This window comes from Muntiacus reevesi, chromosome 3 (genome assembly GCF_963930625.1).
Source record: "Muntiacus reevesi chromosome 3, mMunRee1.1, whole genome shotgun sequence".
Taxonomy (NCBI): domain Eukaryota; kingdom Metazoa; phylum Chordata; class Mammalia; order Artiodactyla; family Cervidae; genus Muntiacus; species Muntiacus reevesi.
The window spans coordinates 109,649,097-109,673,643 of record NC_089251.1 but is presented as its reverse complement, the minus strand read 5'-3'; the positions used below and the strand labels follow the sequence as shown (position 1 = coordinate 109,673,643).

Sequence of the window (24,547 nt, the reverse complement as noted above, 5' to 3'; positions counted from 1 at the left end):
CCCTCTGCATTGAGAGCATGAAGTCTTAGACACTGGACCACCAGCAAAGTCCCTAGACAAGAATTTCTGAAGCAGTTATTATAACTATGTTCGAAGACAAAGGAAAATAAGCTCATGATAAAGAAAGGTGGAAAATTCTCAGTACAGAAAGGAGACCATAAAAAGAATAAAATGTAAATTCTAGAACTAAAAAATACAGTATCTGAAAAATTTTAAAAACCACAAGATTGGTTTAACAGTAGAATAGAGAGAAAAGATGGAGAAGGCAATGGCACCCCACTCCAGTACTCCTGCCTGGAAAATCCCATGGACGGAGGAGCCTGGTGGGATGCAGTCCATAAGATCGCTAAGAGTCAGACACAACTGAGCGACTTCACTTTCACGCATTGGAGAAGGAAATGGCAACCCACTCCAGTGTTCTTGCCTGGAGAATCCCAGGGACGGGGGAGCCTGGTGGGCTGCCGTCTATGGGGTTGCACAGAGTCGGACACGACTGAAGCAACTTAGCAGCAGCAGAGAGAAAAGAATCTAAGAATGTGAAGACAGATGCAAGAAACTACTCAATCTGAAGAACAGAAGAAAACAAGTGAAAAAAACTAAGGTAACCTCAAAGACCTATGAAAATATCAAAAGGTCTATATGTTTAATTAGAATCTCAGAAAGAGAGGAAAGAAGGGGGCAAAAAAATTTCAAGCAATAACAGCCAAAGTTTTCCCAAATTAAGACAAATTTAAAGATTCAAGAAGTTTAACATCAAGTAGAAGTAACATAAAGAAAGTCACACCTAGGTAGATCATAATTAAAATGCTAGAAAGTGAAAAAAAAAAAAAAAGAAAATCCTAAAAGGAACCAGAACAAACATACACACTGCAAACAAAGGAAAAATGATCTGAATGACATCTGAATTCTCATCAGAAATAATGGAGGCCAGAAAACACAGAATTACATTTTTTAAATACTGAAATAAAAACAACAACAACAACAACAAAAATCACCCCCAAACCTTACATCCAGGAAAAATATCTTGGAATGGAGGTGAATCAAGACATTTTCAGATAAAACTATATAGAATTTGAATGTTTGACATTTAAATGAGTTAATTTCAGGAACACAGAAAACTAATTAATGTTTATTATATTAAGGCATGTTTATATTAGTTTTAAAAATAAACATATCCCCTTTACAATTACAGATTCTCATTTTGGTCACATACAAAAAATGTATCTCAAACTTTGTCACTGCCTAAGCCTTGTTCTCTTAACATCTTCTAACCAAAGATAAATTCACTAACTGTCAGAGTGCTCCTTTGCTTATCAGCTGAAGACAAATATGTTAGAGGTATGAGTGAAATTCTAATGCAAGTCAAAATCGCTAAAGGTAGTGTAAAAATATACAGAAAGAATCCTAGGAGAGGAAGAAAACAATGAAGCATTAAAAAAATACTCCCTCCCCAGTCTGTGCTTATGGCAACTACCTAACTAAAGTAAGTAACAGCTATTTCTCTTTATCAACATGTTCCAAGACCAAGCAATTTTAACTAGAAATTCCATCAAGTATTCAGCAGTAGAGTCAAAAGTTTCTTCCTTTGTAAAGAATCTACCCTGGAGTAGGAAATGGCAACCCACTCCAGTATTCTTACCTGGAAAACTCCACGGACAGAGGAGCCTGGCGGGCTACAGTCCATGGGGGTGCAAAGAGCTGGACACAACTGAGCACAAAGAATCTAAGACATCACATTTTACATAAATAAATAAAGGAAAATGAAGAATTTAGAGGATAAAAGATAGGTGAGGGTCTTTAAAAACAATTACATGTTATGGTTATGCACAGAAAATTGGCTATAAAAATACATATTACAGCACGGGGTATTTTTTTTCTTGACCTACTTATTTATTTTTGCCTTTTTTATTAACTGAAATACAGTCGATTTACAATTTTGTGTTAGTTTAAGGTATACACTCCCATGGAGAAGGAAATAGCAACCCACTCCAGTATTCTTGCCTGGAGAATTCCATGGACAAAGGAGCCTGGTGGGCTACAGTCCATGCGGTCACAAAGAGTTGGACACGACTAAGTGACTGACTTTCACTTTCACTTTTCAAGGTACACAGCAAAGTAATTCAGTTATGTATGTATATATTTCAGATTATTTTCTATTACAAGCTATTACAGGATATTGAATACAGTTCCCTGTGATGATGGTGGTTTTAGTCACTAAGTCATGTCAACTCTTACAATCCCACAGACTATAGCCCACCAGGCTCTTCTGTCCATGAGATTCCCCAGGCAAGAATACTGGAGTAGGTTACTATTTCCTTCTCCAGAGGATCTTCCTGACCCAGGGATCGAACCCAGGTCTCCTGCATTACGGGCAGATTCTCTATGATCTGAACCACCAGGGGAGACCATAGTTCCCTTTGCTATACAGTAAATCCTTGTTGCTTAGCTATTTTATATACAGTAGTGTACCTATGTTTATTCCATACTCTACCCTTCCCTCTCCCCTTTGGTAACTATAAATTTGTTTTCTATGTCTATGAATCTGTTTCTGCTTCATATATAGATTCATTGATTCTATTTTTTAGATTTTACATAAAGTGATAACGTATAATATTTGTCTTTCTCTAACTTACTTCACTTAGTATGATAATCTCTAGGTCCATCCATGTTGCTAAAAATGGCAATATTTCATTCTTTTATATGGCTGAGTAATATTCCATTGTATGTATGTACCACATCTTCTTTATCCATTTATCTGTCAGTGGACATTTAGGTTGCCTCCATGTCTTGGCTAGTGTAAACAGTGCTATTAGGGGTACATGTGTCTTTTCAAATTAGAGTTTTCATCTTTTTCAAATATATGCCCAGGTGTAGGATTGGTGGATCATATGGTAGATCGATTCTTAGTTTTTAAGGAAACTCCGTACTGTTTTCAATAGTGACTGTACCAATTTACAGCCCACCAATAGTGTACAAGGGTTCCTTTTCCCCCACACCCTGTCCAGCATTTATTATTTGGAGACTTTTTGATGATAGCCGTCCTGACCAGTGTGAAGTGATACCTCACTGTAGTTCTGATGTGCATTTCTCTAATTACTAGAGATGCTAAGCACCTTTTCAAGTGCTCATTACACTACAGGATTGTTTAAGAGCTAAATTTTGGACCTCTAAATGACTAGGAACAGAGGATTAGTAGTGATAATGAGCAATGCAAAACTGAAGTCATAAAAATGCTATAGAATATTTTACTACACAATATTGGCACACAATGAACACATGAATGATTTAATCTTTTTCTGGTATTTTATTTCGGATTATCTATGTTTAAATTTTTCATTAAAATATATTACAAAATAAGTTTTTCTTTTAAAACTATATATTCAACAACATATTGCAAGTGTGAAAAGTTACTTACCATTTTAATGCATGGGTGCCTTAAATACTATACAGTCCTTTCTTGTACTATAGTACAAGAACTATAGAACTAAGTTCTATAGAATCTATATATTTTATTTTTTTTAGACACAACAAAAATCTTCCCATTATCTTTCAGGTAGCTTATTTGAAAAATACAATATATTCTTTCTGGTCAAATAAGTCACTCCTGAAATATTTTTCACTTCTCTGGCAAACTGTCCCCATTATCACTGAGAAATTTTATTGGCTCCATTTCTATCTGTTTTCTAATAAACTGCTTCCAATTATGAAAATTTAATTATCTGGACCTAATTTTGAAATCTCAGGTCTCAACTTTCTGTCTGAGCCTAAATACTCAAGACTAAGTCTACTTCAGGTACATAACATAATTCTGAGCTAGAGTGGTCATCAGTTCTAAGAAACCACACCTGATTTACAGATGAAAACAACGCAAACCTGATTTGAACAACGTAAACCTAATTTGAAGATCCTCACACTCTAAACCAATCTATTATTAAGTTTAGAATAACAGCTGTCTAGTGAACAGCTTAGTCATAAAACCCAAATTACAAGTCTCAAGTTCAATAACTGAATACTGCTTTTATTTCTGGTGTTTTACTATGAGGTAATATAGAATACAATACCAGAAACAGGCTTAATACTCTCTTATATGCTTCCATCCCCAGACTACACATACCAATTTGTCCCAAAACATTAATAGATATTTACTAAATTAATGAGTTACCTCCTGTGTAACAAGATTTGTGTTAGGCGATACAAAAGATGAAGAAAATAATCCTTGATCCCTGATCTCATGGAATTCACATTCTAACTGGAACAAAGATATGAAGAAAAATGATTCAATGACTGGCAGAATATGCAAATACACAAAGTGCTCCAGACAGACAGTAGAAAGGATTAACTTCGCTGAGGGAGCAACAAAGTCAGAGACAGAATCACAAGATATTTCAACTTAAACCTTGGAGGGCACTGGTTTCATAAACTAAAATCCTTGAGGCACATTAAGATAAACTTTTTTACAGTTAGTTTGTATTTTAAGGTATTTACAATGACGACATGCCATAAAGGTAGATCCTCCTTCTCTTCAGCCACACTGTACAGTGCCAAGTGCCTGAATGTGTTGGCATGCTTGCAAAGGGCTCTGAGAAGAAGCATAAGAGCTGACATTTATAAGAATTCTTTGGAGAGTCTTTTAAAAGTCCTCATTTGTGCTTTTGGCCAGAAACAGGAAATTTATTCCTTCATTCTGTTCTGCTACAGTATTTGTACTAACCAACTAATCAGAAGAATCCTGTAACCACTTGGCCACACTGAGATCTGACTTAAATCCAAGAAGATGCTAAGTAAAACACATTTCTTACACAAAACAAGAGTCTAGCCTTGTAGTACCAATATGTGTAAAGAAGACTTAAGGGCGCAACTAAGTATAAAAAAAAACAGCAACAACAACACAGAGATAGGAAAATAACAATAGGATCAAGAAACTAAAGAAACTAACATATTTATTACCGCCCCTCAAAAAGAGGCATAAGCAGGAGTTCCCTGGTGACCTAGTGGTTAGGATTTTGGGCTTTCACTACCAGGGTTCAATCCTTGGTCAGGGAACAGAGTTCCAGCAAGCTATGCAGTGCAGCCAAAAAAAAAAAAAAAAAAAATAAGCAAACATTCCTTACAGACAAAGCAGAATTTACTTATGTTTGCTTAAAGAAAGATTCCTTATTAAAAAATTCAAGGGACATGGAAGGCAGATCATAGAACTAATAAGTTTGGTAACCTTTTAGTGAACCAAAAGTCCAACAACAACAAAAAAATTTTAAAGAAAAAACCCAGATCCAAAAGCACTAACTGATGTCATTAGCTCTGCTTAAGAAACTTTATAGATGTGACTTCACTCCTGGATTACACATCTATATTTAGTTTATACCTAATATGGATAAAGTCCTGAACTAACAGCCATTTCCTCTCTCCACAAAAAGAAACTTCCTTGCTTTTTTCCTATCAACAATGAAAAGATTAGTGCAGGCTCCTCTGAAGGGAGAGGTTAAAAAAAAAAAAACAGGAAAACTAACAATTTAGTATGTGATTTTTCTTAAACTTGGGACTGTCTGAAACTTTTAAATTGGAAAACAATCCTTAAATCAAATATGTGATGTTCAAGTCAAGTTCCTCAACAAGATTATAAATAAACCCTTTAAGTACTTTTAAAAATACTAATTAACCAGACCCCCAAAATGCGAAGAGATGAAGTAATGGAAATTTTACAGCTTCCTTCAAATTTAACCAAGAGAATTGGAAGCACCAAACTCTTTTAAAAACCATCTAAGTCCATGGGTTAGTGTTTTAAAAATATTCCTAAACATTCTCTGAATTCTTTCTTTTTTATTTTTCAGGGTGACTGAAAATAGTGAATAGTGAAAACAAAACTTAGTTTAAAAATTCAAGTTTCAAATAGAGAAAAAGAATACAAACAAATAAAAAAGCTCTTAATGGTTAAGAGGCAGCCTCTCTGAATTACAAAGACCCTGGTACAAATTCTAGTACTGCTACTTACCAGCCCTGTGACCATACACAAAAAATGAATTAAACCTCATTATGTTAAACAGTATTGATAGTACTTATTTCTGAGTTTATATGAGGATTAAACTACTTAACACAGTTAAAGGGCTTGGCACACTGTGCATGAACCACAGCAAGCACTCAATGCTATCTATCATCTTATGACTATTTTTAGGAAAACAAAAACCTACTGTTCATTTTCATGTACCAGTGTACTTGTACTCCATCTTGCATAGGAATAAATCAAGTAGTTTCAAGAAGCTTATAATGTTATAAAATGAAGTATTTCAAAGTCACTTTATGATCCTTACACCATGCATCAATTATATTCATGCCAAAGTTTACCATAAAAATCAAGGAACAGTGAAATTTAGTAACACAGGGAGCTAAATGGAAAAAAAAAAAAAATATATATATATATATATAAAATATATAGGATTCCCTGGGGGCTCAGATGGTAAAGAATCTGCCTGCAACGCATGAAACCAAGGTTTGATCCCTCAGTTTGGAAGAACCTCTGGAGAAGGAAATGGCAACCCACTCCAGTATTCTAGCTGGAGAATTCCAAGGACAGAGGAGCCTGGCAGGCTACTGTCCATGGGGTCACAAAGAGTTGGACATGACTGAGCAACTAACACACACACACACACACATATATATACACACACATATACACCAAGATCCATAATTATAACATACTTCTGCAGAACCACTAGATCCTATATGTTTTAGATTCTCTCTTTATTTTTTTTCATGCTGTCACAAAAAGAAAAGAAAGAAAGAATAAGAAGAAATAAAAAAATAAGAAAAACACTCGATAATAATGGACTCTCAGCTTTAGCTCCAAGTCCAGAAAGAGTTGCTGAGGCAGATGTTCTAAGATGGCAGAGTCCAACCTGACTGTCTGTGGTTACCTAGTAAGTGTCAACAGGATCATGGTTCACTGAAGTTAAATTCAGGAATAAGTTCAAAACTAACCTTTTTTTGTGCTAAACCTGGTCTTCTGATAAAGAATAGAAAATTCCCCACCTATGACAGCTTGGCAGATGCTTCTCATAGTAACATCCTGGTGGTTGAAACCAGATACATTAAACATATAAAGTCACCACAGGCAGGCTTAACTCAGCATTCCCAAAGGTCCATGGGATAGTAAGCAAACAATGCTAACTGTGTCAGACATTAAATGCTTTTCTTATATTAACTCTTAATTTTCACAAAACCCAAGAAGTAAACACTGTTACGTAGTGGAGACACTCAGGAAGAAAGGTAGAACTAAGATTAAAACAGTCTACATGGCTTCAGAGCCTATGCTCTTAACCACTACCCTGTGGCAGCAACGTAACACAAAGAACCAGTCTTCCAAATGACACTTCAATTACCTTACTTGAAATATTAATCCTAATGATCTTCAACTCTGAAGTAGACTATTTCAGTGCCCATAGAGGGAATACAAATGATATTTCAAGTCAACAATCACTCCCTGACTCTGACTTTGGGATCTGGAATCTCAAATACTACACAGGATAGAAAGAACTTTTGCAACCAGCACTGAGGCAACACTACAATCTAGCATGGGGTCCCTGCTGAGTCATCAGGACAATGATAGCAACTCCTTACCCCAGCGGCTGTTAAACCACAAACTCAGGGCCAGAATGCAGCCAAGGACTCTCCCTGAAATTTTTTATTTTGCCAGGAAAAAAGGTAACTGTTCATTTCAATCTAAAGTAACAATGATTTTGAGGTACTAAATCAAAACTGCAAATATGAACTGAGCCCTGTGATGTGCACTATACTCTCAGCCTATTTCTCTGGCTTCTCCATATGAAGATTTCTGTGAATTTAATAGGCATCTGCTTTTCCCCAGTAATGTGATTTTTTATTTCTTCTTCCCCCCCCCCCCCCAGTCTCCTCTGGAATCAACCCTGTTCAAGGGAACAGGGGGGAAAAAAACACAAAGCTTTTGTATATTCTTTCAGCAAATATTTTATTGAAGAAGAATCAAATGAGTTAATATACGTAATGCAGTGAACAGTGGTGCCTGGCACATAGAAAGCACCTCATAAATATTTATATTAGTTCAGTTAAGTATGAAATACTCTTCTACATTTCTATCTCGTGCATTTGGAAAATGCAACAGGAAAATTAAGTCAGTGAGATTAAGCATCTGTTCTTTAAAATCTACAAATCAGATCTTCCTTGTAGTAAAAAGGCATCCCAGTCAGTGAATTATCATGATTCTCATGAGAACTATTTTCATCTCTAAGATGATGTTGTAAGTTTTCCTTCCTACATTAAAGATCTTACAGCTGAACTTTTTAAAAAAGCCCTTCCCTTGACATGTATCCCCTTCTACCTACCAACCTGTCTCTTTGACACAGCCAAGGTTCTTAAGAGTCTGGCTTTACTTACTCATTGGGCCCACTCTCTCACTTCCTCTTCACTCTTCTAGCTCTGCTATAGCTTCCCCACCACCTCTTCATCAAAGCCGTTACTACTAAGGTTACCCATGACTTTCAGACTGATAAGTCAAACAGAACACCCAACTTTTACTTGACACAACCAATTGCTCCCTCCTTAAAAATTTCTAGTTTCCTTGGTACCTTGCTCTTATCACCTTCCTCTTCCCACTATTGCGTGATTGCAACTCCTCCTTCTTCCCCTTTTCCAGATTCTTTATTACACAACCCTTCAGTGTTGTGAGCTCCCAGAAATTTGGTCTTGAGCATTTTTCCTACTCTTCACTCATTTACAGAATGACCTCACACACTTTAAACACCACATAAACAAATAAAGTATGTACACACACACACACACACATCCCAAATTTCCCTACCCTCCTGAGACTTCTTTCCGAGCACTGGGTCTGTACATCCAACTTTCTACTAGAAATGTCCGCTTGACATCTCGGTCATCTCAAACTCAACAAGTCAAAACCTGAACACTGCTCCTTCTCCTTCTCATAAAAGGGACCACTATCAACCAGTGATTCTACTAAGATGCCCCCGTCATCTCACAGAACTCCTTCAGCATCTTCTTATGTACTCCACTTCCAAAATTTATCTCAAATCCATTCTATTCTCTCCATCGCCATCCTAATTCAAGCCACCACCACCACCATCTTTGTCCATCACAACAGCCTGCAAGTAGTGTTCCCTGTTTCCACTCTTGCCACAGAATGGCTAGACTACTCACCCTAAAACACAGATTAAATCATGACACTGCCGTTTTACTAAGGATAAACCTCACATGACACACAAGGACCTCCATGATGTGGCCTGTCTATTTCTCACTCTGCACCTCAGTCTTGTTCTCTCTATTCCAAACACTGTCTCAATTTGTTGAATACCTCCACTGAGTATTTCCAGCCTTTACATATGCCAGTTCCTCCAGCCTAGAATGCTCTTCCTCTCATTCTTCCCCTAATTACCATTCATCCTACAAGTCGTTTTCTCAGAGAAGCTCCCATTAAGCTTCCATCTAAATTGGTTTCCTGTCATTCTTTCTCAGATACCCTGTTCTTGTCCTTAACATAATTATATACCATATCTGTGTATTTCTTTAACAGAAGCCTCTTTCATTAGACAACAGGTTCTATGAGGTCTTAAAATATTCAAATTTAACATATAAAAAACAAAATTCCTGATCTCTCCATCAGAACTAGCCCTTCCCAAAGCATTTCCCATCTTGGCTAATAGCAACTCCATCATTCTAGTTATCAAAAAAAAAAAAATCTCAGTATCATCTTCGACTTCTCCTTCTCTCAAATTCCTCATCCAATCTATCAGGAAATCCTGCGACCTCCATCTTAGAAATATATCCAGAATTAGACTACTTCTCACCTTAGCCCAAGCCACCACCATTTCTTGCCTTAGTTATAGACAGTCCACTACTTGGTCTCCTTGCTTCTGCCCTCACTTCCCTATCTGCTACTTTCTGCAGAGCTAAATATTCTATTAAATGTCCTGTTAAATCAAAAAGAACACCGCTATCATTCTCCATACTCCTTACCCTACACTGCATTTTTCTTCACAGCACTTATCACTAGTAGACATACATTTACTACATGCCTCCCTCAAGTGAATATGAATGCCATAATGTTCTTTGGTATATCCAAGTCCATGGAACAGTATCACAGTTATTTGTTAAATGACTGATTGAAAAAATAACAAATATTATTCCAGCAGGCAGAAACTGGAGGTAGGGGGAGAGGCTAGCATATTTCAGATGAAAGAAACAAGAACAAAAATCTTCCATGAAGGCAGAGAAGTACAGAGCATGCTGAGGACCAATCTAGCTAGAACATAACATATATCTGCAGCTGCAGTGGGGGGATAAGACTGAAAATACGTTGGGATCATGATCTGAAAGACTACAAATGCTAGATCATGGAGTTTGTATCTAATTCAATAAACAGCTAGAGAAAGGAGGATCCTTTTAAAATTTATGACTAAAGTACCAGTTTTATTTCAGGGAAAATCACAGAATATAACACAATTATTGAAGGAAAGGATAAAAGTTTCTTCAAACTAATAATATACAATACCTGGTAGATTCAGTAGTACCAACTACCCTTCATCTGTTAGAATACAACATAAATATTTCACTCATCTCTTAAGTCAATTATGTCATTTAGGTTGCCACATAAATTGTGTCTTAAGATCTTAGTTCAACTGGATTTTAAAAAGCACATGAGACAAAAAGTCACCGTATTACATGGAAAATGACATCATCAAACACGGCTCATTTACTCACCCTCGTCCATTAAACTGTTTTGCATTTACTCACCCTTGTCCATTAAACTGTTTTCCGAGTTCCTTGAAGACAAAGGAAACGGTTCTTATTCCTTTATCTTTCTAGCACTTGGTGCATGGAAAGTATTCAATGTTTGCTTCTATTATGATCCCTATACTGTGCTTGACTGTTCCTAAACAAAGACTGCATCTTATATCCTCCAACTATAAAGTGGGCATACCTCAACCTACTATTAATAGATAGAACTTGAGGGGGGAAATACCTTAAAAAAAAAAAAAAAAAAAAAAAGACTTTTCAAAATGGACATCCCAAAGAGCACAGAGGAGGGCCTACCTTCAAACCATTTAAACAATATCTATACTAAGAGCAATTATACGTGTTGGCAGATTTCACAACATAAAAGCTTCCCTTCTTCCTGCATAGGTCAAACAGGGTAAATGTTCTTTTAGTGCCATTAGGAAAATAAATCCAAATTCAATTTGAGTTTCTCTGGTTAAACTTAAATGAAGTTAATTTTCTTTAAACCAACTCATTTAACTCAGTATACGTTACTTTAGATTGGGTTTTACTTTTCATTCTTCCAAGTATTCTGCATGAAGAACATTAAAACATTGTACATAAACTGTCACCAATAATTCATGCAAGTTTCTGGATAAGATTAGGACATATAACAAAATAGCAACAGTAGTCATTTTAAGAAAAGAGAGACAAAAGTAATTTTATTTTATGATGCTTTTCTGTGTTTTCCAGGTTGTCTACAGTAAATAACTTGGTTTATAACTAGAAAGAAACATTTTTTTTTAGAAACATTTTTTTTAAAGCATAATAGGTACAGATGAATATATTAGGAAGCAGAAGAAAACTGACATTATTTTTCAAATTTAGGGCCACTGTTTAAACTAAAACAGATTAAGGTTAGATACCACTGATGCTGAGTCATTTTTTTTTTAGATACCTTTGCAATCAAGGGTCCTGCTGAAAAGTAAAAATGTCAGTAAAATCTATGTTATTGATGGTTAGCGTTAGTTTTTACTTGATTTAATGAAGATCAACAAGCCCTCAATACCTATAAATCAAAAATTTAGATCCCTATGTTAACGAATATGGACTTCCCTGATAGCTCAGTTGGTAAAGAATCCACCTGCAATGCATGAGATCCCAGTTCAATCCCTGGGTTGGGAAGATCCCCTGGAAAAGAGAAAGGCTACCCACCCCAGTATTCTGGCCAGGAGAATTCCATGGACTGTATAGACCATGGGGTCACAAAGAGTCGAACACGACTAAGAGTCTTTCATTTCACATGTTAACTAATATATTCTGTAACCTACAGAATCAAACAATACAAAACTTCACACTCTTCATAAGTTTATACCTCTGCAAATTTTTCAGTTAAGTCTAGGGCATATGTATATTCAAGGCCAAAACTTCATTTAAGTCTGTCTTCTTTTCTCTCAATTAGTCTATGTAGTCTGGCTCATAGCTACCACGCTGCCATTTTCCTAAACAGCACAGCAGACTAATTGGGTCATCTTTAGCTTTTAATGAACTTTCACTCTAGCAATCTACTACCTTGTCTCTACCTCCATAATAAAGCAACAGGTTGTTAACTAAGAAAACATACACAGAACTCACATATTCTTAAAAGTTCTTAATTACTTAGTACTTAATTAATTACTTAGCTGAAATTCAACTTTCAGCTAATTGCTTTTGTAGTCTCTAATATTTATTCAGATTCTCCTTTTTCCTTCTCTCACACATACAAATAAATAGCTATGCTATATGATGGTAAAATTTAATACTTAAATTATTACAGATGATTGATATTTTTACAATTCTATTATAATGAAAACTTAATTATTTCCATAAAAATAAATTATTTCACCTGTAAAGTTGGAAGTAATAATTTTATTACAAAAAAAGGAAGAAAACTGTTATACCTCTTGCCCAGAGTCATACTGTATTTCAGCTCTAAACAAAGCAGCAAAAAAAAAAAAATCTATAAAACAAAATATATGCTCTGAGGGTCAATACCTGGCCCTGATTCTAATATTACTACTTCTTCAAAATATTAAAATATAAAATACTCCTAGACCATCTTTGGCACACCTTTCAAATACAGTCTCATTTATCTACATTAAGTTGTTATTTTCATCAATTTATACTAATATAGTTTCCTGGTTTTATATTTTAAATAAAGGAAAATAACAAATCAAATAAGGCTAATTGATATTCTGTATACCATTTCTTGGTACTGAGTACTGAGGGATAAAATCAAGTTACCAAAAAGACAAAAGGATTAAAACTTCTAAAAGAATTCACAAACTGATCTCTGAATTAAATTTAGATTTCTAGTAAATCAAACTTGGACAGTTTGCATTCATGACCTTAATGTTACTTTCCTTCAGAAACTCCCTTTCCATTTTCTACAAAATTCTATACAGTGGACAAACCCATCCTAACTTACTCCCCTACTTGATTGAAATCTGTCTTAATCACACTCTTCAGCCTGGCTAACAAATTTCCCTTTTATGGACTCACTAATTCCCTAGTCAGGAGACATAAGAACACTGAGGTTCTACACTGCCAATGAAACAGGAAATGGGAAAGTCTTGCTCACCATCATTTTACTGGCTTTCAGGCATCTCTGTAAGCACCCTTCCAAACCAACTCTAACTTTTAGTGACAGCCAGGTCCTCCGCATTGCTCTTTCCTATTATTATTCATACCATTAGAATTTCTTTAATTGACATACAGTTGACTTAGAATGTTATGTTTCAGGTCTACAGAACAGTGCTTCAGTTATACACACACAGTCTCTTTCTCAGATTCTTTTTCTTTATGGGTGTTACAAAACATTGAGTATAGGTCCCTGTGCTAGAGAGTAGATCCTTGTTGGTTATCTACTTTACATATAGTAGTGTGTATGTGTTAACCTCTACCTCATAATTTATCCCTCCCATCAATCTCCTTCCTTCATGTTAGACTTTTCATGTTTTCAGTCACCTTGTCTCAGAATCCTCCCATCTGTTACCCATTTGGGGCCCCTTTCTCTCAGAATTTTACATTTAATCAAGGTATCACCTTGGCCTTTGCCAAGAATTGCACTGTTAAGTCTTCAGTAACAGCTCAGACAAAACATAACAAAACAGAGTTGCCATTAACTTCACATTTTTACATTCATTTCTATCTCCTGAATTTTCCCCTCTGAAAACCTCAAATAAATGTCAAAGCAATTCATCCAAGGTAACACTGTCTTGATGTTGGGTTAGTTTTTGTTCAGTTATTAAAACAAGGTTCTCAGCATCACTGCCTATAGAAAATTAATTTCATTTGTCTGTGTTTAAAAAAAAGCCTGCCCTCAAAACAAAACATAAAGAACTCCCACTTTATACAATAAAAAAAAAAAAAAGATAGCTTCGAGCCTGCCTGTAATCCATTTGCACCTCTCCAAATGCAGATGAGAAGCTGATGAATAGACAGCAATCCAAAAAGTAGAGAAGTATTGGGAAAACAATGAGACTCAGACTTAGGTTTTGAAAATCTCATTCTCAACTTTTAAATAACTCGTCTCCCTGGCACTATGGGTTTGAAACATTGCTGGTTCCTTCTTCTGAAAGTATCATCTATCTACTGTTTCCTGCATAATGAGTTTACAAATGATGTCAAAACTAACATTCCCAGGGCTTCCCTGGTGGCTCAGTGGTAAAGAATCCACCTGTCAATGCAGGAGACTTGGGTTGGTAAAAGGTCGATCCCACATGATGCAGAACAATTAAGTCCCTATCCCACGACTATTGAGCCTGTGCTCTTGAGGATGGGAGTTGCAACTACTGAAGCCCGCATGTCCCAGAACCTGTGCTCTGCAACAAGAGAAGCCTTCACCGAAATAAGAAGTTCGCACACAGCAACAGGAGAAAAGCCCCTCACAGCAACAAAGATCTAGCACAGCCAAAATAAATAAATAAAATTATAAAACACACACACACACCCCTAACATTCCCATTCTTGGCTATTCCCAATTCCCTTACGATAGCTATTTTTTCAAAGTCAAGTCAAAGCTTACTTCTCTGCCTTTACCCATCTGTCCTGGCCCAACTTAATGTGAACCACAGTTGACTCGTTAAGCATGTACTATCCTGTATTGTTGTTTTCTTTCCAATAAAATTTATAAACCTAAAAACAGAAGATGTTTAATAATTTCTTATATTTCCCTTAACACCTAACTCAGTTTTAGTCACTTACTTCTTTCCAATAAATGCTTTAAATCACAGATAACAAATGGAAGTGACTTTAGGGATCATCTAGGTCAAACTTTTCTTATATATCTTTCTTATATGAATTAATACTCAACAATCAGAATGCCACCATATACTTTTTAGAACAATGGCTCCTAATTCCCAGAAAAAGAGATTCATATAGAATTTTAGATGTAATTTTAAGGATTTACAAAATCCCCTGAATCCAATTAATGAAGCTCGTGCTTATGAATAATACACTATTGGGAATTTCCTGGAAATCCAGTGGTTAGGACTCTACTTTCACTGCCGATGGCCTGGGTTTAATCCCTGGTGGGAAATAAGATCCTACGAAGTCACACAACACAACCAAAAAAAGAAGAAAAATATATTATCAAGAACGAAAATAGGTGTCCACTGTTCTACTGTGTGCCAAGCACTATTCCTAATACTTTACATAGGATGATATATGGCTGGATCATAATTCCCAGCATTCCTTGCAGTTAGATGAAATCATGTGATTACAGTTCTCCCCAGTGGAGAATGAAAGGAAGAGACAGGTAGAAGTTCTAGGCTGGTGCCCTTATGATGAGCCTCCTCCATACTCTTCACCAACTGCTGCAACCAGGATTTCTGTTACCAGCTCGGCCAACTGAGAGGACAATGCCATGGGGCTGGTGGGAAAAGAAGCTGAAAAGCGCTTTGGTCCCTAAATGACTCTAAGGAGGAAAGCCGTCAACACTGAGAATACCCTGCCTGGGTTGCCAAGTGAGAAAAGAAATTAACTTCCATTTTGTTTGAACCACTGTTTGGGGTAGATAACAGTACTTATTACAGAAGCTTAGATTACCCTAATTAATACACAAAGATCACCAATTAATCCCCTCAGCAACCCCATAAAATTGTGCTGTTATCATCATCTCAATATTAGAGGTCAAGAAACTGAGGTACTAAGAACTTAAGAAACTTCCCTGACACACTTCTAGAAGCCAGATTCAAGCCATGCAGTCTGGCTTCAAGCAGTCAGGGTTCACGCACATTAAAAATTCTGCCAAGTACCTCAAAGAAACAATCATTCTTGTGTGTTAAGCCACTCTGCACCAGATTAACTTTTTACACCACTCCAATTCTAGCAGTTTAGGAATGACAGCCAACAGTGAGTGTCCCAGTTCAAAACGGCAACACCAACGACTTTACATTCCAGCCAATAAAAGTAAACTCTGCAAAGGGAATCCTCCTCCCCAAGATCAGAAACACCATCACATCATACCAAAGATTCTAGCAGGGGGTGGGGCCAAAGGGCAGCAGGGGAATCAATAGGAGTTAGGGATATAGAAGCAAAGGAAAAATCCAAAGATTCAGACTCTTCTCAACTTCTCTCATTTTGTTGTTCAACACAGTATTTACTTTTACCGCATATAGAAATCTGGGTTTTCAAATTCTGAATGTAACAAAGAAGAAATACTGGTGGAAAATATATGGCAGATACACGAACATACTAGAAGTACCAAAAATGGAAGGGAAAATAGATAAAACCACACAGTTTTGGAGGCTGGAGGGTAAGCAAAGTTAAACAAATAAAGGACCAAGGTTTGAGACACAGACCATCAGGATCTAAAAAGTAACTAGCCCTCAATTCCAAAGCATGTCAGACACATATATCGACACCAAAACGCTCAGAAAGGAAACAATATCATTCCAACTATTTGGTACCATCCTAGGTACTCACTCAGAACAATACACAAACCTTACCATCAAGAAACTTACTGCCTTTCAAGTAGGGAAGATGTATATACAAATAAGTGTATACAAAATGACACACTACTAGCATTTATTTACTTATTTACTTACTTCTAGTATCTTAGAACTAGGCATTGTTCTAAGCTTATTATCACCATATCTATTAACTAATTTAATCCCATGAGGTTGGTCTATTAATATCTCACCTATGCAGATGAGCCATAGAGAGGTTTAAGCAATGTGTCTGGGACTCACAATTAGTAAGTAGACAAATTGGATTAGAAACGTGGCAGAAGATAAGAGACTTTATGACCTTGCTAAAGGGCTTGAACTTCACCCTACTAATCAGTGGTCCCCAAGTAGGACTAGTGTATCAAAATCCATACCAAGCCCCTCAGAGTAGGAAAAAGAGGGCATCCTAACTCTTGAGGATGACTGCCTTTGTAGGCCTCTTTTACTGTTGGGAGGGTACCCCCCATCCTGTACATGCTGGGGTAAACAACCAAAAATGGAGCACTGCTGTTATATAGGCAATGAGAGTTCACTGGGCTCATGAACAGACAACTCCAAAAACAACACTCACAAGGGAAAAAAATGTAGCAGTGAGTCTAGTCACACTAGCTCGTAAGGTCCTAGCCTATTTCCATAAAATTTAATGCTACCTAAACAGGCAGCATGTTTATACTCATTTCCTTTAGGTGTAGGTAACAGTTTCCTGCTACAAACTCAGATGTTTAATACACCACACTGGACAACCAGTTGCCACCCCTTTGCTGCTCTCAAAATAATTTTATTTACAAGAATATTTTCCCCACTGGCATTTCCCACACATAGATTTTGGTAATCAAGAATACTCTTTACCACAATTTACCTGTCCCTTTTTCCCTCTTTGAAACAGCTATCCTGATTTATATCAGTACAAAGTTTTGCCTATGCAGAATCATGGGGCAGCAGAAAACATTTCACCTCTTACTTCATAAAGAGGAAAACAAGTCTCAGAGAAGGAAAGGAAAACAAGTCTCAGAGAGGGAAAATAACCTGCCCAGGTTAAACTAGCCAGTGAACACAGAACTATGACTTGAACCTGGTTCTTTGCCACCAAGCCCAGTGACAGAGGCTTACAACTATTGATAAGCAGGATGCTTTTAAATGGCTCACAAACATTTATTTTGATAGTTATGCACATAAGAAATATAATCACCACACCTAATCCAGTTTCCCAAGCATTATTGCTTAGGGCAATGTGTTTATGCTTTTTAAAAAGTGAGCTGGATTTAGTAGTAAGACCAATTCAAGAAATATACAGAAAATTAAGAAGGGATGTATACAAGTGACTCAAGTCTTGGAAACAAGGCACCACATATCTCTCCTAACTGAAGAGTTAATTAATAGCAATAGGGAATTAAGCACTGATCTCCTTGCCTATAATTCAAATCCTTTATTTCTTTTTCTTGTCTTATGGTATTGGCTAGACCTCCAGTACAATGCTGAAAGGCCACTACTGATAGCACCTTTATCTGACTGTAAATTTAATGATACTTCTAAAGTAATATGTTGAAGTAACATTTTTTTTAGGTTTTCAGTAGATACACTGTTTCTGAATTTATGGAAATTCCTTCCTATTCCTTGGCTCAGTGAAATTTTTTGAATACTTCTCTCTGACCCACCCCTCTCCCTTCTCCATGCTGCCTTCCAGGCCTCTTCCTTTTTCTTATTTCAGATTTCTTCCTACATTCTCTGTGTCTCAAAGTACTATATTTGCCACTATAAATAACTGAAACTCGTTGAAGATACTCTGCGGGTTCTATACCTGTCTGCTGTTTCAGTTCCCTGAATCAAACTGCTTCTAAAACTGATAACTGAAAGAAATCTTAAAACACCGTTCCATTATTTGCAGAGCATTTCTTCCTTCCATGTCTCAAACACACCCCTAAATGTCTTCTGTACTTCAGAAGAAAAACTCAGGAAATAAAGAACAAAATTGTTCTGGATTTCTGTTAAATTTTCCAACTAAGAGCTTAAATCTGAGAGCTGGCTTAAGTAAGTGACTAAGAAAGAAAATCTCGAGGATTTTAAAGAAGTTTTGAGAGAGGCAGTTGGATCCAGATGTTCATAACTTCTATCTTTCTCCTTTGCGAAGAAGAAAAATACTGAAGAAAAAAGTAAAGGGCTAGAGGTAGTACCTGTCAACAAACATGGTAGTTCCAAGATATAAAAACTGAAGAGACAAGAAGGGGGGAAAAAATCAACCCTTTAAAGCCCAAACAAGTTACGAATTCTTTCCTCATCAGTTTTTCTTTCAAAACAAAAGGGCACATAATCTTTCCCGAGGCAGCAACACCGAGGGGAGCAGCCAAAATGTTGCATCATACAAAACACTCGCGCTTGAGAAACAAGAAACCAGATGGTGGTAAAATACCTAAGACAGGAAAACCCAAGTTGGGAATCTCGGTCTTTTCCGGAGGCCCAGGAATGTCTGCTCTTTTTAAAATATTTTTTTCAGATGGAATTGAAAATTAAAGTTAGTTTCCTACAGCCGGGAGTGACACGCTCTTTCAGAAAGTATTCAAGCAAGTTCAGCTCACGACGGCGCTGAGGCTTCGCCTCCCGGGCTGGGAGTGGACTTAGGTCGAGAGCCGAGGGCTGAGGTGGGGTGGGGTCGGGCGCCCCGGCGGTGGCTTGGGAAGAGGGGGGTGACAGGACCCACCCACGTCCCGGTCCCAGGAATTGGGGCCTCCGGGGCCCCGGGGTGGCGGCGCGGGTGGAGGGAGAAGCTCGCCCCACCCGGACGCGGGACGATGGTGAGGCATCCGCCGGGGTCCCCGCGGCTGGAGGCGGTGCCCGCCCTCCCTCCCCGCCCCGCAGTGCTGGCCTTCTGGGGTCCCGGTCCCACCCCGGCTCCCTCGACCGGCCTCGGCGGCGGGAAGGCGCGGGTGGGCCCAAGACAATGGGCCGGGGGCGCGGGAGCAAAGCTCCCCTCCAGCCCGCTTGCCCTGCGCCGCGTGGGGGCGCCGCGGCGGAGGAGCGCCCAAGGGCCGCCGCCCCCTGCGGCCCGGCGGGCGCAGGGCGGGGTGGGGGGCGGGGGGTGGTCGGCTCTGGGAGGACGGGACGGCGGCGAGCGCTCACCTTCACGAAAAGCTCGATGATGGGCTCTTTGTCCTCCTCCTTCAACCCGTTCAGCGGCATCGACAACGCCATGGCCGGTTCGGCTGGACTCCGCGGACGGCGGCGGCGGCTGTTTCTGCTCCGGGACTGCTCCGGCTACGGGCTCCCGCCGCGCTGCAGCACCCTGGACTGTCCTGGCGTCTAGCTAGCCTCAGCCTCCGTGCCTCAGGCTCGTCTCCTCAGCACCGCCCCACGCCCCGCGCGCGCGACTCTGAGGCGGCCGCAGCCCCGGCCCCTTCAAGTCGCGGAGGCGGGGCGCCGGGGCGGGGTCTCGGCTGGGGGCGTGGCCTCGGCCCAGTGGGTGTTGAGGTGGGGCGGGGGGTTGGCGGCCGAAGGATGGCTCGGGCCCCTGGAGGCTGTTGACGCGGCTTGACCTCGGCTCAGGGGCGTGGCGCCGGTGGGGACCAAGAGAAGCCTGGGCTTGGGCCAGCGGAGGGCGGGACTCCGAGCCTCGCCTCCCGAGGTGGGGCGGAGGGGAAAGTCCCCCAGGGACCAGCGCCTGACACCGCCTCCCGCCGAAGCGCGGGCCCGTCCTCGCAGCTGCTGCTGGCGCTGCGCCAGGTGACCTCAGCCTTCGGCCGGCCCGGAGCAGTGAGACGGCATCTCCCGCCCTCTCCCCTTTGCTGCAGCCCCCCGGGACTCGTCCCCCTTTCCCTCAGCAGTCGCCTCCCCCCAGCACCCTCAGTTAGGCAGAGCTCCCTTCTGCCTCTTCGGAGAAAGTTTTCATCCCCCTAGAAGCACTGTTTTATCCTTCCTCTCCGACTTCTCCGTTTTCCATTTTGACTCTCCCGTCACTTCTGTCTTGGGAGCCAGCGTATTAACAAATATTTATCAGGCCCTACAGTGTGCCTACCCCCCCGCCCCCGCAGTAAACAGCACGGACCGTGATCGCTCTCCTCGGAGAGCCTAAGGTCTGGAGCTGAACGCCTCTGCCCGAGGCTACGAAGGACTCTCAAGTCATTAATCCATAGGGTTCCTCTTCCCTGAAGTGATTTCCTTTCCCCATCCACCTGGCAAACCTGAAGTGTGTACCAGAATCACCTGGGTGCTACTCCCAGACCTGCTTTACCCAATTCTCTGATTCTCCTCCGGAGGGGAAGAGACAAATTCCCATTTTAACAAGCACCGGGACCTTTTTGATGCGGATGGTCTTCAAACTGGAAAAATTCTACTGGGATTTGAAGTCCTTGAGGACAGTGGCGGTATACTTTGAGTCAGGCAGGAGGTAAGCACCGGTCTGGTTTTGCGACTGATGAACGCCTGGGGCAAGTGTCATCCCTTCTGGAAACAGTTACTTGTCCCCTCTTCTAACTTTCGGTAACACATGACTCAGCTACTCCTCCCCACCTCCTAGCTTAAGTTGAAGGCTGAGTCCTGAGAGGATCAGACTGATGTTTATCTCTCCACGTCTTCAGAGCGTAGCACTTGTCAGAATGTTTTAACAAACTGAACGTGTGTGTGAAAATATAGTGAAACCTGCAGCTCCTCCCTCTCCCAGTCCATAGCGTGTTGCTCAAGTTCTCTTGCAGGAACTCTGTTAAAGAAACATCCTACCCCAGGGGTTAGGAGCACATGATCTAGAGTCAGCCTAAGCCCTAAAACTGCAAGATCCTTCAATCCCTGCCTGTTCAGTCACTCAGTTTGCGACCCCATGAACTGTAGCCTGCCAGGCGCCTCTGTCTGTGGGATTCTCCAGGCAAGAATACTGGAGTGAGTTGCCATTTCCTCCTCCAGGGGATCTTCTCGACATAGGGATCGAATCAGCATTGGCAGGCAGATTATTTTACCACTGAGCCACCTGGGACGCCCCAACTCCCTAAGCCTCAGTTTCATTCTCTAGATGGGGGTGGGGCTGTTACTGGACCTTCCTTACCTCACCTCCTGCTTAGTCAGTGATAGCTATTATCGCTACTCTAGGCTTCCTACTGTCCTTGTCCACCCCTGCAGGCAAGCATGGCATCATACTCAACTCTCTGAGACCAGCCCATTTGTTGAAAAGAAGTAAATGCTAGGAGGCTGTCCCCGAGATGAGAACCCAAACCAAAAAAAAAAAAAAGAAACAAAAACAAAACAAAAACTGAAGTGCCAACTGAACCTAGTGTTAGTTCTTCATGGGGTCAGGAAAGTGAACCAAAGTTTGCTTCCAGTCTCTCCCTGCCTGAAAAGGAACCAAAATGGTGAACCAGTTCAAAGCAGATCCAGGTTCAAAACAATCAAATGGTACCTCCAAGATGACCCCAGACTGGCCCTGAGGCAAAGGAGTATTTCCAGGCAGTTCTCTTTTCCAAAGATTGCCTGATGGTCATCAAATTCAGCTTGAATCAAGTCACTGTTACCTGTGGTGAGTGTCTGCTGACAGCCCCATACTGGCCTCTCGGCCGAGGACATCTAAGTGACCAAGGCGTGGAGGGATGAGCCGACCAGGAGTTTTTAGGCCTTACTGAAGCAGATCCTAACTGAGAGGAAGCCACTGACATCCTCCCCCACAGAACCTTGAGGCAGTGATGATCTCCAAGGCTGAGACCCAGAGCCTGTGCTTAGAAATCTGATCACAGTCACTTATACTTACTTTTCCCAGTTTCCACCACCATGTGGCTTGTATGAAGGGGCAGAGCCAGTCCAGAGAGAGGTAGAAAGGGAGAGAACCAGGAAGTGTATGTGGGGGAGGGTCCACAAGCATATTGCATTTAAGTCTCATATTCCAGTATTGAAATGCATGCATGCTTTACATTCCATATTGTTTTGTTTTTATAACACACACACACGCAGATCTTGAAGACAGGTAGAGATGTGTTCTCCTCCCTCCTCCACCCCCACCCGCTTCTGACCTCATCTCTTATTCCTCTCCCCTTTGCTCTCTATCCCAGGCACACCTGCTTCCTTGCTATTCTTTGAATGTGCCAAATGGCCTCTTGCCTCAGGGCCTTTGCACTTGCTCTTCTCCTTCTATGGAACATTCCTCCCCCAGAGGAACATTCTTCCTCCCAGGATTCCTGCAATTCCCGTTCCCTTGCCTCCTTCAGGTCTTTGCTCACATACTTCTTTCTCAGGGAAATCTCCCCCAATACCATCCTACTCAACATTGCAAGTGGTTCAACCTCATTCTACTCTCCACTTTATTTCTCTCCGTAACACTTATCACCCTCTGAAATACATTTTACTTGTTTAGCTGCTTATTGTCTCTCTCCTGCCACTAAACATCAATTCTATGAGGGCAGAACTTTTTGTTTGATTTTTGGTTATGGCTGATATTCCCAGCTCATACAACAATTCATAATACACAGTAAGAACTTATGGAATGGGTGTATGTGCCTTGTTTAAGCTACAGTTTCCTGTACCCCTGATGTACCCTTTGGAAGGTCTTGTTCACCCCTTCTGAGAGGCCGGGTGGTTTGTGTTTGTCTATGATTGCTGCTACATGAGAAGTCAGGTTTTCCAAGGGGCAAGGTGGCACCTCCTGAAAGCCCCCACTGCTGGCACACGTGCCTCTTCCCAGTTCTGATTCTGTAGTGCTGCTCTAGCTGACTGTCTCAAACCCACTCTCTGCCACTGAGGCAGCGAAGTGCTAAGCATGTGGACTCTTGGGTCAGACTGCCTGGGTTCCAGTTCTGCCACTGTCATTTGCTGGCTCAGAATACCTTATTTAACTTCACTGTGTTCCCTTTGCTCCTCTATAAAATGGGTCTAAAAATAGTAACTAATTATAGTTATGATTTTTAATGAGTAAATAGGATTGTGGATAAATAAATGCATGTTAAATGCTTGCAATGGTGCCTGGTGCTGCTTAGGAACGAACTGTTGGTCTCAAACCCATCTGTCCTTAATCTCCACTACTGAACTCCCTGCATGCTAGATATCTGAGTGTTTTTATATCCAATCACATTTATTCCTCATGGGGACTTCCCTGGGGGTCCAGTGGTTAAGAATCTGCCTTCCAATGAAGGGAATGTGGATTTGATCCCTGGTTGGGGAACTAAGATCCCACATATCGTTGTTCAGTCCCTAAGTCACATCCAACTCTTTGCGACTCCATGGCCTACAGGCTTCCCTATCCTTCACTGTCTCCCAGAGTTTGTTCAAATTCATATCGATTGAGTTGATGTTGCTATCTAACCATTTTATCCTCTGCTGTTCTTTTCTTCTTTTGCCTTCATTCTTTTCCAGCATCAGGGTCTTCCAATGAGTCATCTCTTCGTATCAGGTGGCCAAAGTTTTGGAGCTTCGGCTTCAGCATCAGTCCTACCAATGAATACTCAGGGTTGATTTCCTTGAGAATTGACTCATTGGATCTCCTTGCAGTCCAAGGGACTCTCCAGAGTCTTCTCCAGCACCACAATTAGAAAGCATCATTTCTTCAGTGCTCAGCCTTCTTGGGAGAAGGCAATGGCACCCCGCTCTAGTACTCTTGCCTGGAAAATCCCACGGACGGAGGAGTCTAGTAGGCTGCAGTCCATGGGGTCGCTAAGAGTCGGACACGACTGAGAGACTTCACTTTCACTTTTCACTTCCATGCATTGGAGAAGGAAATGGCAACCCACTCCAGTATTCTTGCCTGGAGAATCCCAGGGACAGGGGAGTCTGGTGGGCTGCCGTCTATGGGGTTGCACAGAGTCGGACACGACTGAAGCGACTTAGCAGCAGCACCAGCAGCCTTCTTGATG

General features: G+C 40.3%; 1 protein-coding gene across 1 annotated transcript in view; it reads right to left on the bottom strand.

The window, feature by feature from the left end:
- The window catches only part of CLIC4 (chloride intracellular channel 4), a 72,747-nt gene extending 52,645 nt beyond the window's left edge, over positions 1-20,102 (bottom strand). Inside the window, exon 1 of the mRNA XM_065930077.1 lies at positions 19,848-20,102. Within this exon, the coding sequence (XP_065786149.1) occupies positions 19,848-19,919 (72 nt within the window). The 5' untranslated portion in view covers positions 19,920-20,102. The remainder of the gene's footprint in view (positions 1-19,847) is intronic.
- Between the last annotated feature and the right edge of the window lie 4,445 nt (positions 20,103-24,547).